Below are 15,854 nucleotides of genomic sequence, written 5' to 3' on the forward strand. Positions count from 1 at the left end.
CCATTTAGCTACTGCTCTTTAATTTCCGTAGAGAAATGTAAATGTGTTTCCCTGTGTTTTGTACTCCATGCCATAACCACGGAGCTGTGTTCTAGCCCCATGACATCAACCTAGACCGCTGGTGGATGACCCGTGCACATCTGCCTAGCACTCTGTGTGGGGGCTTTGTTTCTACCTCCCTTTTTCCCTCCTTCGTTTCTGCTTCTTGACCCCAACCTCCACTATACACAAGTCCAGCTTGTGTATACACATACCCTGCAAGCAAAAGCTGACACATGACATATCAAAGCTCTAATAAACATCTCACACTGAACAATTTTCCCCAAAGAATAAAAAATAAACAAATTTTGCTGGCGACTGGGTGGCCCCACAGCATGGTGTGAGGCCTTGCATGCAGCACAACTGTTTCCTATGAGCACAACCCCCACCCCTATCTCACTGGGTGGTACTCCCCTCCCTTCTCCCAAACCAACCCTCCCCCAACCAGCACTCTTGTCTGCCCGTTCTCACAGGCAAGTGCTATGCAAAACACTTTTCAATGGCCTAGTATAACACATTAACTTTCTTTTAACTCGCCGTCTCAAAAATGGTTAACGAGCAGTGTTTTTATTATTTGTGGTGATATGTAGCTCTGCCTTTTTTTGAAAACAGACTGCACGTAGCCACATCAAGTTGCTGAAAGTTCTATAGCTTCTTGATGTCCATCTCGTGTTGTTGCCAAAATTCATTTGAAATGTTTCGCTCACCCTCAGCTGTGTGCTTCAGTCGTCTGGTAGCATATTGTTCACTTTTGTTATGTAAAATACAGCGATATCAGGAACCACTGATCTCTATAGTGATGTTCAGTATAGTTGGTTTTATAAAGGCACATTTATTCCGTTGTATAATGGATTAACAGAACCTCAACCTACTGCATTTACTTCACAATACTAGCAGTTGCAGTACATTGTATCTTTCATTTGTAAAAGGTGGTCATAGGCTCATGATTCAGACCTTAATTCACTCTTATCTACTATTTCACAACACTGAACATTTCTGCTTGGAATTGTTAATTACTTTGCCAAATCCCCTTATGTCTCCTTTCAAAATCCAAATTATTTTCAGATTTTTGGGTGGTAGCTGGCTAGAAGGTGTAAAAAGGGTGTTTAAAAAAAAGCCTCATCGATGCTGAGATTTGTACGGGGAGTGTTGTTTCATGTGAGCTGGGACTTGTATCTCTTGGCTCTGAGACTGTTTGGATGCATCCCAAATAGAACTCCATTCCCTTTATAGTGCGCTACCTTTTGACCAGTGCCCCATTTTTGACTGCTCCCTGGATTCCAGCTGTCCACATGAATATTTTCTCTGTGCAAAGAAAATTGGCAGTGGCTGCTGCTCGGTTCCCATCACCTCCACAGACTAAATAAACAGACAAACCACCCAGTGAGTTAGTCCATCAGCAGAGCGCCGGCCAGCCCTTGTTTTTCTTTTCTTCCTGCCTCCTTCCCTTGTTCCCTCTGATTATCTCTTCTTGTAATCCTCTCAGGACTGCTGTCTGTCTCTATGGTGTTTGTTATCTGAACAAGAGCGTGTATGTGTCTGTCAACATTAGTCCTGTCTGTCTGCAGCACTAAACGCCAAGCTGATCCTTTTAATGGACCCACATGGATACATAAGCTAAACATGGGACTGAAAGCATAGTTTTAATTCCTACATATGTATTGTCTTTACCTATGATGCAATTAAATCATATTTTATTTGGATTAACACTATTGTTTACCTTAGTCACATTCTCTTGACACTTTTAGTAAAATAAATCTGTAGAACACTTTGTTCTGTTATTGTAATTGCCTGGCTCGAAATATTGGCTCTGTTTTTGGTATGAGTGCTGAGTTTCATAATGCATTCTGCAGTTTAACCAGCAGAGGTCAGTCTAACTGCAACCAGGGGAGACAAACAGGGGCTGCTATGAAGTAGGCCACTCATACAATCTTTCAGTGGGATTAAATAAAGAGAACTGCATGCTAGAAAATCTGTATATACTTGTAAATTGTGGCCTATCCTGAAATGCCCTGTTTCTTTACACAATGTCCAACCTGTCACATTTGTAGAATTTTGCCCGAATCTCTTTGAATGCATAGATTTTCGTTTGATTCATGTCAGTTCTAAAGAATGATGCACTGTATGCACATCTTACTGAATTTACTGCATCCATCCATCCACATTTGCTCAACCACACCCCCATTTTACTGTAGTTTTGCCCAGCAGACTGCTAAAATCTTTTTGTCAGCTTGGTACACACAGGTGCAACCAAATACTATTTGTTTGACCAGTAGTTACAAGCACTGCTAATGATTTCACATTTCATCCACACATTGAGTTAGGCATACAATATTTAATTCAGGAGAAATGTTTTCCCTACACACAACAAATTATAGCAGCACATTTACTCAAGATCCTATTTACAGTAATGAAGTGATATGTGAAGTGTCTAGTCCTCTATGGGGTGGCAGGTAGCCTGGTGGTTAAGAGCGTTGGGCCAGTAACCCAAAAGGTTGCTGGTTCTAATCCCCAAGCCAACAAGTAAGAATGATCTGCCATTATGCCCTTGAGCAAGGCTGTTAACTCCCCAACAACACCTACTCCCCGACGACATGGACCTTGATTAAGGTTGAATGCATTCAGCTGTGCAACTGTTTAGTTTTCCCCTTTCCCTCAGCTATATCTTTGGGCTTACGTAAGGTTCCTAGGTTGGGCTGTTGTCATGCTCAGAAGGGAAACAAATGTGTCTTGTCCCATTTGAAAGGGAATTCCCTCCATGAATCTTAAATATGGTTAATAGCAAATATATAAACAACTGCGCTAGTTTTCAGCAAACTTAACATGTGTAAATATTTGTATGAACATATGATTCAACAACTGAGACATAACTGAACAAGTTCCACAGACATGTGACTAACATAAATGAAATAATGTGTCCCTGAACAAAGGGGGGGGGATCAAATTCAAAAGTAACAGTCAGTATCTGGTGTGGCCACCAGAATACTGCAGTTCAGTACTGGTGCAGTCTCCTCATGGACTGCACCAGATTTGCCCGTTCTTGCTGTGAGATGTTAGCCCACTCTTCCACCAAGGTACCTGCAAGTTCCCGGACATTTCTGGGGGGAATGGCCCTAGCCCTCGCCCTCTGATCCAACAGGTCCCAGACATGCTCAATGGGATGGAGATCCGGGCTCTTAGCTGGCCATGGCAGAACACTGACATTCCTGTCTTGCAGGAAATCACGCACAGAACGTGCAGTGTGGCTGGTGGCATTGTCACGCTGGTGGGTCATGTCAGAATGAGCCTGCAGGAAGGATACCACATGAGGGAGGATGTCTTCCCTGTAACGCACAGCTTTGAGATTGCCTGCAATGACAACAAGCTCAGTCCAATGATGCTGTGACATACCGCCCCAGACCATGACGGACCCTCCACCTACAAATCGATCCCACTCCAGAGTACAGGTCTCGGTGTAACGCTCATTGCTTCAACGATAGACGCAAATCCGACCATCACCCCTGGTTTGACAAAACCCTGACTCATCAGTGAAGAGCACTTTTTGCCAGTCCTGTTTGGTCCAGCGACGGTGGGTTTGTGCCCATAGGCGACTTTGTTGCCGGTGGTGTCTGGTGAGGACCTGCCTTACAACAGGCCTACAAGCCCTCAGTCCAGCCTCTCTCTGCCTATTGCGGACAGTCTGAGCACTGACGGAGGGATTGTGCGTTCCTGATGTAACTCGGGCAGTTGTTGCCATCCTGTACCTGTCTCCCTGTACCGCTTTCTTAGGCTTCTCACAGTACGGACATGGCCACATCTGCAGTCCTCATGCCTCCTTGCAGCATGTCTAAGGCACATTCACGTAGATGAGCAGGGACCCTGGGCACATCTGCAGTCCTCATGCCTCCTTGCAGCATGCCTAAGGCACATTCACGTAGATGAGCAGGGACCCTGGGCATCTTTCTTTTGGTGTTTTTCAGAGACAGTAGAAAGGCCTCTTTAGTGTCCTAAGTTTTAATAACTGTGACCTTAATTGCCCATCAAGGACTTCAGCCACCTGTTAGTGTCTTAACGACCATTCCACAGGTGCATTAATTGTTTATGGTTCATTGAACAAGCATGGGAAACCGTGTTTAAACCCTTTACAATGAAGATCGTGAAGTTATTTGGATTTTTACGAATTATCTTTGAAAGACAGTGGCAAAAGGGACATTTCTTTTTTTGCTGAGTTTATGTGTCTTTGTGAACAGGCCATTGGCCTAGACCCCATGTTTCATGTGGTAAGGCCCTTTTGGGCACCCAGTGAGTCAACTCTGGGACAGGCAGCATGCAATCTGGGCTGGAGCTGGGTGAACTGGGGTTGGGGCTAGGTAGGCTGGGCTCCTAGAAGAGCTCAGCCTACTCCCCACCACTGATGGATTTAGGTGATGAAAGCCATTTGGTTAAGGATTTGGAGCCTCCTCCAGCATGGCATACTCATCAACCTCCAAGTCAAACCATTACACTGTAGCTGAAAACAGTTCATTGTGCTTAGCACCTTAAGACCTAAAACAGTGTCAGCCTTTAGAAATGATGTTTACAGCTTCCAACATGATTTCCTATGCACTATAGTGTAGCGTTAAGTATAACAGTCATATAACGTGACCTAATCTAATAACTACAGTTGTAAGACTTGTAGCTTTGATGACCTTCAGTGCTCTACTCAGTATTAGAGTTAGAAGTGTAGGTCCCCACTTGAACAGTCTTTTTCCAGAGGCCTTTCTTGGAGCTGCTGTTATGCTTGAGCAGAGTTTCCCTCCTTTCTACATGTGGTAAGTAGTCCGTAGGGCCACTCTGTCTTTCTCAATTTCCCTATTGGTCCTCAGTCTCATTGAAGAGGGTGATACGGTCAGCCCAATACATCATCAGGCACACTGCCTGCCCTCCAGGACATCTACAGCACCTGGTATCACAGGAAGGCCAAGACGATCATCAAGGACCTCAGCCACCTGAGCCACTGTCTGTTCACCCCGCTGCCATCTAGAAGTAGGAGACTGTACAGGTGCATCAAAGATGGGACCAAGAGACCTGATAAACAGATTCTGTCTCCAGGCCATCAGACAGTTAAACAGTCACCACTAGCCGCCCAGTACTCTGCCCTGAATCTTAATCACTGTTCTAGCCAGCTACCACCCAGTACCCTGCCCTGAACCTTAATCACTGTTCTAGCCAGCTACCACCCAGTACCCTGCCCTGAACCTTAATCACTGTTCTAGCCAGCTACCACCCAGTACCCTGCCCTGTACCTTAATCACTGTTCTAGCCAGCTACCACCCAGTACCCTGCCCTGAACCTTAATCACTGTTCTAGCCAGCTACCACCCAGTACCCTGCCCTGAACCTTAATCACTGTTCTAGCCAGCTACCGCCCAGTACCCTGCCCTGAACCTTAATCACTGTTCTAGCCAGCTACCGCCCAGTACCCTGCCCTGAACCTTAATCACTGTTCTAGCCAGCTACCGCCCAGTACCCTGCCCTGAAACTTAATCACTGTTCTAGCCAGCTACCACCCAGTACCCTGCCCTGAACCTTAATCACTGTTCTAGCCAGCTACCACCCAGTACTCTGCCCTGCACATTAGAGACTGCTTTGCTCTATGTACATAGTCATTGAACATTTCATTTTAATAATGTTTACATACTGTTTTCAAGTCAAAGCACATCCTATATACGGTAACTACTGCTATTAACTATGAACTATTTTCTATTCATATACTGACTATACTATCTATACACACTGTTTTATGCATTATACAGTACATATATACTCCATACGCTGACATTGCTCGTTCTGATATTTATTAAATTCTTTCTTTTCGCTTTTTGGATTGTGTGCTATTGTTTTGTATTGCTGGGTATTATTACTGCACTATTGCTGCTAGAAACACAAGCATTTCACTCCACGTGCGATAACATCTGCAAATCTGTGTATGCAACCAATAAACTTTGATTTGATACTCCACCCTGTGTCGGTCTTCAGTGTAGAGCTGAGAGCAGACAGACTTCTGGTTTGGAATAGAACAGAACAGGCCAAAGCTCTGGCCTGAAACCAAAATGGCACCCGATTCCCTATTTAGTGCACTACTTTCGACCAGTGCCCATAGGAGTCTGGTCAAAAGTGGTGCACTATATAGGGAATAGGGGTGGCATTTGGGATGCATTCCTCAAAATGATTAGTCAAGGTAGTTTTTAGACTATAGAAATCATCGTTAGGATAAAGATATAACATATGCTGTTTCGGCTAATAACACATCCTATTCTATTCGCTTGGGATTCAGAACAGAGAAAGAGAGGTATGTCAGCCTAGGGAGAACATAAAAAGCTCGTGCAGAAACATATCAGTGTGCTGTTAGCATTGGTTTCAAGCATCCTTTTTTTATGGACAGAACTGAGATGTTTGCGCAGAGCGAGGGACATATGGTGCAGCTCCCACAGCTATACGCCGTGTTGAGCCGGCCACGTTAAATGCCTGCCAGTCTGCACTATTCATGAGCTTTTACTGCCACTTGCATGTGTTTAATTTTAATCCTCTGCTTCTCTCCCTCTCCAGATCACTGTACAATGCCATGCCACCTTCTGATTATTCAATCCGATTTAGAACCCGGTCTTATGTTATTTTACAGTCACACTGAGATGTGGTGTGTAATTTGTAAAAGAGTAGCCAGCAGGGATTCGCTAGTCTGTCATCCCAAAACGGAGCCCCAGCCATGGAAACACAATGCAATCAACCCCGATGTGGCTGGCATTCAAATTGTTATTGTTTTAACCAAACAAACCACTTCTAAACACTAGGTTTGCATTACGAGCTCATATTTAGGCCCTTCTGTAAACATGGCGGGCCAGAATGAATCAATTAAAAGGGCATTACGTTGGTTCCTGTTTATTTAAAACATGTTTACACTGCAGGGGCCGGCCTGGAAATTCATATTGTTCCTCCAGTCAGAGAGAATGTATAAATTGCAAACACATTTGTTAGCTTGACGTACATTTTGTAAATATTGATCTCTGCGTGATGGAGTGTAGTCAGATGACTGATTAGAAGAAACAAAATGGAGGAACATTCTATAGGAGCAACATTCCATAGGTGCCTGCCTGCACAAACACAATGCAAATTGCATCAAGTTTTATATTGTGCTAATTTGCCACTACTATTAAGTTAGTAACGAAATATGTGGCATACTCTATTTAAGATAGTGATTGCCAGTGAATACTATAGCATTAGTAATTTGAGTTGTACCTCTTTAAAGCGATGTTATTCACTCGGTTAAAAATGTTTCACAATGCTTTAGGGGTATTAATCCAATTGAAGACTTCCCAGAAGGAATGAGATTTGGGAGATGTGTTTCAACTAGGACATTTTTTCCTTTTTTCATTGGTCATTCTATTCATCCTACCTTTTCCACTTTTGCTGCAAATTTGCAAACACAGAACCCCCTCACACACTCAAGCAAGTATTCCAGTGCATGTAGACACACACACACACACACACACATACACTTCTTACTAATCAGCCCTATTGAATTCTAACAACAATGGCCGCTCATCCTCAGGCCACCCAAGATGCACAAGCAGATCATGTTAGCTCTTTTGTTCCCCATATGTTTTTTCTCCTCAGCCAATTCTTTACAGAGACTGGTTGGTCCTGATTTTTGCCTTCAAGATCTAGTTATCTGTTGTTAAAGATGTCAGCTGTTATCTCACCCACATATTGCTGGCTATTTAAGGGGATAAGGTCTTTCAGCTAGTGCCAGCTGCTGTCCCCTGCCTCCACACTTCCCCACCTAATGGACACACAGCTTCACTCCCCCTCTCCCCACACACACACACACACACATGCTTCTCCCCCACGCTATCCATCCCTTCCACCCCCTTTTCAAACTTCAACACTAATCTGTCTTGATAAAGTTCATAGAAGCGGGAGGGATAAAGAGAGAGAACTGTTCACAGAATAGAGCTCCCCCATGATTTTGCTGCTGCCCAAAGTGCCACTCAGTCTGATTCTTGGCTTCAGTGCCTATGCAGTCAGAGCTGTGCCAGGCAGGGAGCAGGCATGAATGAGCAGTGCCATATCAACTCCCACCATCAGCCTGATGCTTACTGTTGAAACCATACATTACGTCACGGAGGTCCACAGGAAGAAGCAGTTAAAACTATGTCAGGACCAAACTCTGTGGGCTGTGAAACTTGTCCCTTAGACCTCCAGTGCCATCACCCCCCCCCCAAAAAAAAAACGTGGCTTTCTAGTTGTTTGAAAAAATGGACCTAAATTAACTTGACTGAACCAATGCCATCGAAAACTGGACGTTTTGCTTTTATCCCCTAGTATGGAGTGTTACTGCTTCCTTCTAAATGCATCCAGCCATGCATATTGTAAGCATTGTCTCAATTAAACTACATTTGTGAGGGTGAGAGAGAGTGAATCCTGGGTTGGAGACAGAAGAGCCCTGTAGGTTTCAGACTGTCTGGACACTGTTTGGAGGAGAATTGTAAACCACAATTTGAGGTTAACCAGATGGTGCGGTGCAGTCGCACAGTCCTAAGCACTCCACGGAGTTCAGCAAACAATACGCTGACCAATAGAGGTCAGAAATCAACATCTTCTGCCACTTCATGGTCGCCAGCACCTCTGTGCAGCTGTAAATAGTGACGGCTACTTTTTCAACTACTTTTTAAAATAGAAACTATTATGGGAAATATAAAGTAGACAATACACTCTCTTTGAATAACCACTTTCACATTGATTCCTCTATCTGAAATGATGACTGTAACGTATTGGTAATACATGTGCTTTTACGTAGACGTTGTAAGAATTTTGGACTTTTCTCTGGAATAAAATAGTGCTTATTATATGCTTCATTTTGACTAAATCCTAGCATTTTGAAGCTCCTTTCACAGTATAATATGTTGAGGAAGGTAATGCACGGTGTACTTAATACTGAAGGAGCCTTCCTCTCACCCACCTTCCCTCTCCCAAGGCTCTAGGGGCACGACGGTAACTTCAGAAGTCCCAGACATATCAGATTCAGACAGGCCCAAGGTAGCTGACAACTGAGACGTTGTTGTGGGAAGTACAGGACTTTACAGCATAGAGCTTTCATCTACACAGGTGGGCCTGTGGGAGACAGTGGTGTTGGAGTCGTAACAATGAAGCAGGAAGTCTAAGAATTGTAAGATGACCTAGGGAGGCATTAAGTTGTTGACATTTGCTAATAGAAGCTAACAGAAAAACCATAACAGACTAAGTTGACTGAGAAAAGACACATTGAAACGGACAGGATTTTTTTTCATTTGAATTTATTTTGTTAGTTAAATTCCTATAGAAGGTGAGGGAAAATAATGGTCACACAAGGGTTTTCTTGAGCATAGTTTTCGGAAGTCACAGTGTTTTAGACATCGACAAAAAGAGTACAACTTCAAATCATTAAATGAAGAAGGAAAGGTAAGGAAACGTAACATGGTGGACAGTGTCTGCCACACCTCTCCTTCATCCTTCAAGTGTACCCTTCTCTCCAAAAAACAAAAACAAAACAGGGTCTGTCTGAAACCCCCTCTACTCATTGTGGACAACTCCCTCCCACTCCCCCCCGCTCTCCCACCCCTCACAAAAATAATAGCAACCAAACAAACAAAAACAACAAAAAACAAATCTGTAACAATAGATATAATTATATATAATATATATTTACTCTTTAAAAATAGAACTTCAGTCTAGTGACTAACATCTGTACAAACTACAAAAATAAAATTTTATATAAATAATTTATATGGCATGACACACATTTGAACGAACCCCCACCCTACCACTCATATAACTTACACACTCAGGTATTTCTGTATTGAAGCAGTGAATGAATGTCGGTTGTTCTCTTATTATATTGTTGTTTACTTCCAGAATGCACAGTAGCTACTTGATTTTTCTTTCATAACTCTATGTACCAAAGAAACCCAAGCTGCCACTTAAATCTATTACATTTCCCTGCATTTACATTGGCAGTGATGTGACCAATACTGAACGACTGAACTTTGTCCATAATACAAGCGTACAAATTAAACAAAAACAAAATCACAGAAATGCTGGCTTGCATGTGAGATACAACGACGTGAGAGAGCGAGAGAGAGAGAGAGAGAGAGAGAGAGAAAGAGAGAGCGAGACAGTAAGTGGTTCTTGGAGTAGTTTTCTGCACAAAATGCACTACCTAGTCAACAATTGCACAGGGTTGAAATAATGTCTACCACAAACCTAAAGCAGCCAAAACATTTAAAAGAAAAAAAAACCTCCCTTTGCATTTGATATAAATTCCCTTTCAGAATAAAATTGGGTAAACAACCAGCATTAGTCAAATATGACCCCTTAGACCCCAGTTGAGTAGGAGGACGAGGGGGATGACAAAATTAGCCTTACCCAATGTACAGCTTAGATAACCCCAGGAAAGAAAAACAACTCTTCTCATAGCTCCTTCAAGTAATAAAACATGTAGACTGCAAAATAACAATGAGACAACGATCATAATGCAACATGCCAGTGAGCTGGGACACAATGAACGACGCTCAAGAAACTTGAAAGTGACACCAAGTCAAGTTGCTGACTGCATACAGACATACAGAGCTACAGGTGATTGAAATGGACCAATACATGGTAATATATTAATTTACTGTCTGAACACGGGCTTTATTCTGGATGAGCAGCCTGTGCATTATGGAAGAAACCAAAGGAGAATATGCTATTGTTTTGCTAATAGTATTTGCATCATATCATCACACCAGTAAATGAAGACACGTCTTGTACATATCAGGGGATTCTAAACGTGAAAAAAAAGGTATGAAATGATGCTCTCAAACAAACAGGACAGATATCATATTTACATCCAACTTTGAATATATATACTGTGCTTATGAATTCCAAGAGGGTAGGTGTTGTGAAGACACAATGGTTGTTATTGGTAGAAGAGGAAGAAAAGATTTACTGAGCTTGTTTGTATTTGTACAGTGCAATCAATGATCAACAATGGATCATCTGAATAGATCATAGCTAGTGTGTGTGTGTGTGTGTGTGTGTGTTACGGAGCTTAATCAATAAGGCACCCTCCACTCTCAGTGTAAGAACATCTAGAATATCTCAAGTTAATTCTCAACTTAGATCGGGGGAGGGGGGTACTGCAAATTATTTCCATTTTTTGAAGTGTAGCAGCAAAAAAACAAACACTGGCCTTGTATTTTCAACAACCTAATATCTTAATAACCCCTGACTGAACTGTTTTACATATAGCATCTTCAAAATCTATACAGGACCCCCCCCCCCCCCCGATCATCTTATATATCTGAGTCTACACAAGAGAATAGCCAAGTTATACAGTACTCTTTTAAATAGTTGATTCCCTCTTTTTAGTATTAAAATATATACTCATATATTTATATATTCTTAAAACAAGACCTTTTTTTAATATCTTTACAAATAAATCCTCTTGTCTGTGTGAGGTCTATGTACAAATCAAAGAGAACGGGCTGGGTATCGGAGGCAGCCAGAGAAGGATTCCAGACATAGGGGCAGGGTGGGGTAGCAGGGTGTCTAGCAATCTTTGGCTGCCTGGATCCATGGGCCACCTGGAACACAAGAGCAAGGAAGAAAGAAAAGTGTGAGAACCATTGTTGAACACCAGTCATATTCACAGACAGCATATGTACAGAATGTTAATGTGTAAATATTCTAATATAGCATAATGTTGATCTACCATAAAATGAAAGTCCAAGTATGTCAAAGTGTGTTTAAGTTTCAGTGTTAGACTCACCTTGTGCCTGGTTTGCCTGATAGTGGTTCTGTACAGATTCCAGGTCTTGAAGCTCCAAGGATTCACGCTTGGAAGATTGGGGAGCTTTCCCACAAGATTGTGAAGTCCTCTTAGTGTCCTCAAAACAGTCTGATTCACTGTCCTCGTAGCCCTCATGCATGTAACCCTGGTAGGCCCCCGGCACGCTGGGGTGCACCGCCACAGTCACCGAGGCCGTGGCCGTAACCATGGTAGTAACAGCACTACTGGGCACGGTACCGCCATTATAGGCCGGCATCTTAGTCCTGTTCTGATGAGGCCCTTTGTGTGTCTGAGACCTGGGACCACAGTGATTAGTCCTCCCAGGACCTTGGGTCCTGTCACTGGGTAAATGTTGCCTTCTGGGTCCCTGGTCAGAATTGTAATCATGTTTGTTATCCCACTGCTTGAGATGAGAGCTGACTGAGTTAACCACATTCGGAGAAGATTCATTTAAGAGTTCTTTCTGAGCAGTTACAGATTGGTTCCCTTGGAACGGTTTCACCACCTGGAAGAGCAGAACAATAACAGACATGATTAGAATCATGATATTCATTGTTAATGACAATGTATTGCACATCTAACTGTATTTGGGCTGTATTATGTATGAAGTAGCAACTAATACTGGGGTGCTTTCATACCGTGAGCTTGGGGAAGCTGGGGTTCTTGCTGGCCTCCAGCAGTATGTGGGAGGTAGGAGGGGTGATGTAAGGACTGCGGTCACCGTACTTGTACTCCTCCCCTATCCCTGACGTGGTAGTCGTTTCAGAGTAGCACTCTGACTCGGAGGACTCTGAGAAGGCCTGTTGTCGCGGGCTGAGTGGGCCGTGTCCCGCGTAGTAGCCGTGGTGGGTCATGGGAGGGGAGAGGGGCTCCGGCGACAGGCAGCTGCCGTTGTCGGACGGGGTGACCTCCGGGGGGGGGCCCATGAGGGAGAGCAGCACGGGAAGCAGCACCAGTCCATTCAGGATCCCCAGCACGGTCAGGATAGCCAATACCGCAAAGAAGTACCTGGAACACAACCAACACAGAGAGAACATTTAGTCACCAAGGCTCCTTCTGAATGGGAATAAGTGGAGCCACCAGCACACACCAGCACATTAGTAAACAGGCGACACGAGGACACACTGGAAGGGAGGACACTGTAGAGCTGGGGGGGGGTAGAATCAGACCACCCTCTCTCAAGCCCTATGTTTGGCCCCATTTCCTTCTCTTTCCCTCCCTTCCCCTGCATTTCCTCTCTCCCTCTGTCCGTCCCTCTCTACTACTGGCAACTTGACAAGTTGGAAGAAAATTCCTGGGCTCCATCTTCTCCGTCTGGGAGCCCTCATCTATCACCACAGCACTGCCACTTCCTGAAAATATGTGTTTACATTAGCCAGCAGATCCTACACGTCAGAAACACCAGGGCCCTCCCTCCCCTCCCTGTCTCACTGCAGGCTGGGGAGAAGAAGTGTCCCTCTTCTGGCCTCCGAGCTGCTGCTGCCGCTAATGTAATTTTCCCTTCAACAACTTAATATCTGAAGTCAATGAGCTCCAATTTCACCGTGGCGAGGGCAAGGCACCTCTGTGTTTATACTGGGCTGGCCAGTGAAGCCTGCCTGCTCCTCCTGCCTGCCTATGTCAGCCACATCACCTCACACCTCACAGACACTACATGAGAGAGATAAACAAAGGCCTGTTGGGTGGATGAGTCTCACTCAGCGCTACTACTACTACTACTATCGTCTTTTATATTGAACACTACTACTGTTGGTTAGTGTGTGGAGTGGGCCACAATTGGTAGTAGAAATACATGTAGTGTATATACAGTCAGTGTCCCTTCGTGATGAGAACAGAGAGGGAACTGTATACTCTGTCTAGTATCTGAAGGGAACCGGAGTGGATGGGAAGCTGCTCTGGAAGAAAATGTGTGTTTGTGTGTTAAGGGCAGGGGGTAAATCAGACTCTCAACATGCTCCAACTAAAACATCCTTTGATGCTCGTAGTACTGTTAAGAGCCTTCTCTTTGTCTCTCTTGGAGTTGTATGGAGCTGTTGTGGTTCCTAGCTCTGCCCTAAATGATTGCGTGGTGAAGGGTGCTCTGTAATGGGCCACAGAGCTGTGAGGTTGCCTGGGTCTCTGTGAGCCTCTCTGTGCTCTGAGGAAGGGCTGCGGTTGCCACAAGAAAGAGTGTATGAGAAAATTAGAGAGGACTCCACTTAAACGCTAACAGAAAACAGAGGGCTCGGCTCTTTTAACTGCGGTCCAGACTTAAGTAAGAAAAATAGAGTGGATCATGAAAACCAAGAACAAGGATAATAGCATTCTGGAACTTTCATTCATCCCCGCCTAAATCTACCACTCCGGCTTTGTTGGTGTCACACCTCAGAAGGGAAGGTCACTTTTAAGTTTGGTATTGAGCGTATTTTCTCTGCACCTCATGTGCACCTCCCCTTGTGCCTTCCCATTTACTCTTCCACTCTCAATACTTCACCAAACATTTCAGTTCATTCTTCTCAGCCATGACCATGCCTCACTTCAAAAAGAGGCACAAATGTGACTGGTCACTTCTTCTGCCCGTGAAAGTAGTTTCAAATGAAAACACACATGCCCTAAGGAAGAGCAGAAAACCAGATGAAACAGGAACCCCCATCAGTGTTCACCTCTCGTTACCATTCGTTAGATACAGCCAGTCACTATGACTCTCCTGCGTCCGTGAAAAGTCAAGGAAAAAAGTACCGTGTTTATTTTACTGCGTCAACATTCCGAAAGTGGAGCTTGATTTATTCAAGGGTTAAAAAAGAGACCCTTAACCATCCACGTTCCCTCCAAAGAAGACAGTGTTAGGAATTCAGTTGTTTATAGAAACTGTAATCTTTTCCATTTGGAGTCGGGGGTTGGAAGGGCTGGCTTCTTTGGATAGGGGCAGCTGAGCTTGCTGGCCTATTTATTCAGCGTACCACCGCCAGGAGATGTTTACAACAACGTATTTATGCTACTCCCCAGTGAGAGGGACGGCTCTGCTCTGCTACATCTAAACAGGACCTCCTAGTGTGAATGCCCTCCTCTTGCTGCCTGCTAGCCCACCGCCACAACGCACACAGTTAGCTCTCCAACCAACCTCCCAAGCTCCACCACTCTCCTAGAACCACCCACCCACCCTCCTCCTTCTAACAACTCTCTATTCCCACCCTGTTGTTCTTGTCCTTCCTCCTCTCCTCTTTTTTTTCCTTCTCTCCCTTTTTGGTGGAAAAATGATCCTTTCCAGTTCCTCCATGTCGCTTGACAAAAACAGAATGGGAATGCTTGGAGCGTTTCTGCCAAAAAGCCACCCTGAACGTATTTATATTTTCAATGTGCTGCCCTGCTTTCTCAGTAAGCAATTTTTATGTCATGGGCCTGTTTGAGGCTGCTCTCAAGGCTGTGGTTTGGTTCCAGCTGAGGCCAGATTCAGCTGAAAAACATTGCTATTTGCTTTTTTCCACTGAAGCATTTTAGCAGTGAAAAAGAACCCTCCAACAGAAGCCAGAAGCCTTGGTTGGGGTGAGGGTGGTGGTGGGGGGTGGTTGGAGGTGGTGGTGGTGACTACTGGTAGGGGTACCACTGACCAGCTCAAACCCAGGCTTTTTTTATTGTGGCCTATTTGGGCAGAAATGTTTTCAGCCAGATGATTGGAAAGTTTACAGATTCCTTATGAGAATGGTATGTGTGTGTGTGTGTGTGTGTGTGTGTGTGTCTGTGCTCATGTTTGCGTTTATGTATGTGTGTGTGTGTGTGTGTGTGTGTGTGTGTGTGTGTGTGTGTGTGTGTGTGTGTGTGTGTGTGTGTGTGTGTGTGTGTGTGTGTGTGTGTGTGTGTGTGCTCATGTTTGCATCTGTGTGTGTGTGTGTCTGTACTCATATGTGTGGTGTGTGCGAGTCACCACCCCTCAGTGGGTAGTAGAACATGTCCATGTTTATGAGCAGCTGTTCCACACCCTTGATGTTTTCTCCATTTGTTGTTCCTGTGAGGGT

The 15,854-nt window shown here is 44.2% G+C and overlaps 1 protein-coding gene across 1 annotated transcript in view; it reads right to left on the bottom strand.

The window, feature by feature from the left end:
* Positions 1-9,339: 9,339 nt before the first annotated feature.
* LOC135514093 (protein patched homolog 1-like) overlaps positions 9,340-15,854 on the bottom strand; it is a 31,931-nt gene continuing 25,416 nt past the window's right edge. The window contains exons 18-20 of the mRNA XM_064937292.1: positions 12,501-12,870; positions 11,842-12,367; positions 9,340-11,656 (exon numbers count right to left, since the gene is read on the bottom strand). Coding sequence (XP_064793364.1) covers positions 11,622-11,656; positions 11,842-12,367; positions 12,501-12,870 — 931 coding nt within the window. The 3' untranslated portion in view covers positions 9,340-11,621. The remainder of the gene's footprint in view (positions 11,657-11,841; positions 12,368-12,500; positions 12,871-15,854) is intronic.

This window comes from Oncorhynchus masou, chromosome 3 (assembly GCF_036934945.1).
Source record: "Oncorhynchus masou masou isolate Uvic2021 chromosome 3, UVic_Omas_1.1, whole genome shotgun sequence".
In the NCBI taxonomy this organism is placed as follows: domain Eukaryota; kingdom Metazoa; phylum Chordata; class Actinopteri; order Salmoniformes; family Salmonidae; genus Oncorhynchus; species Oncorhynchus masou.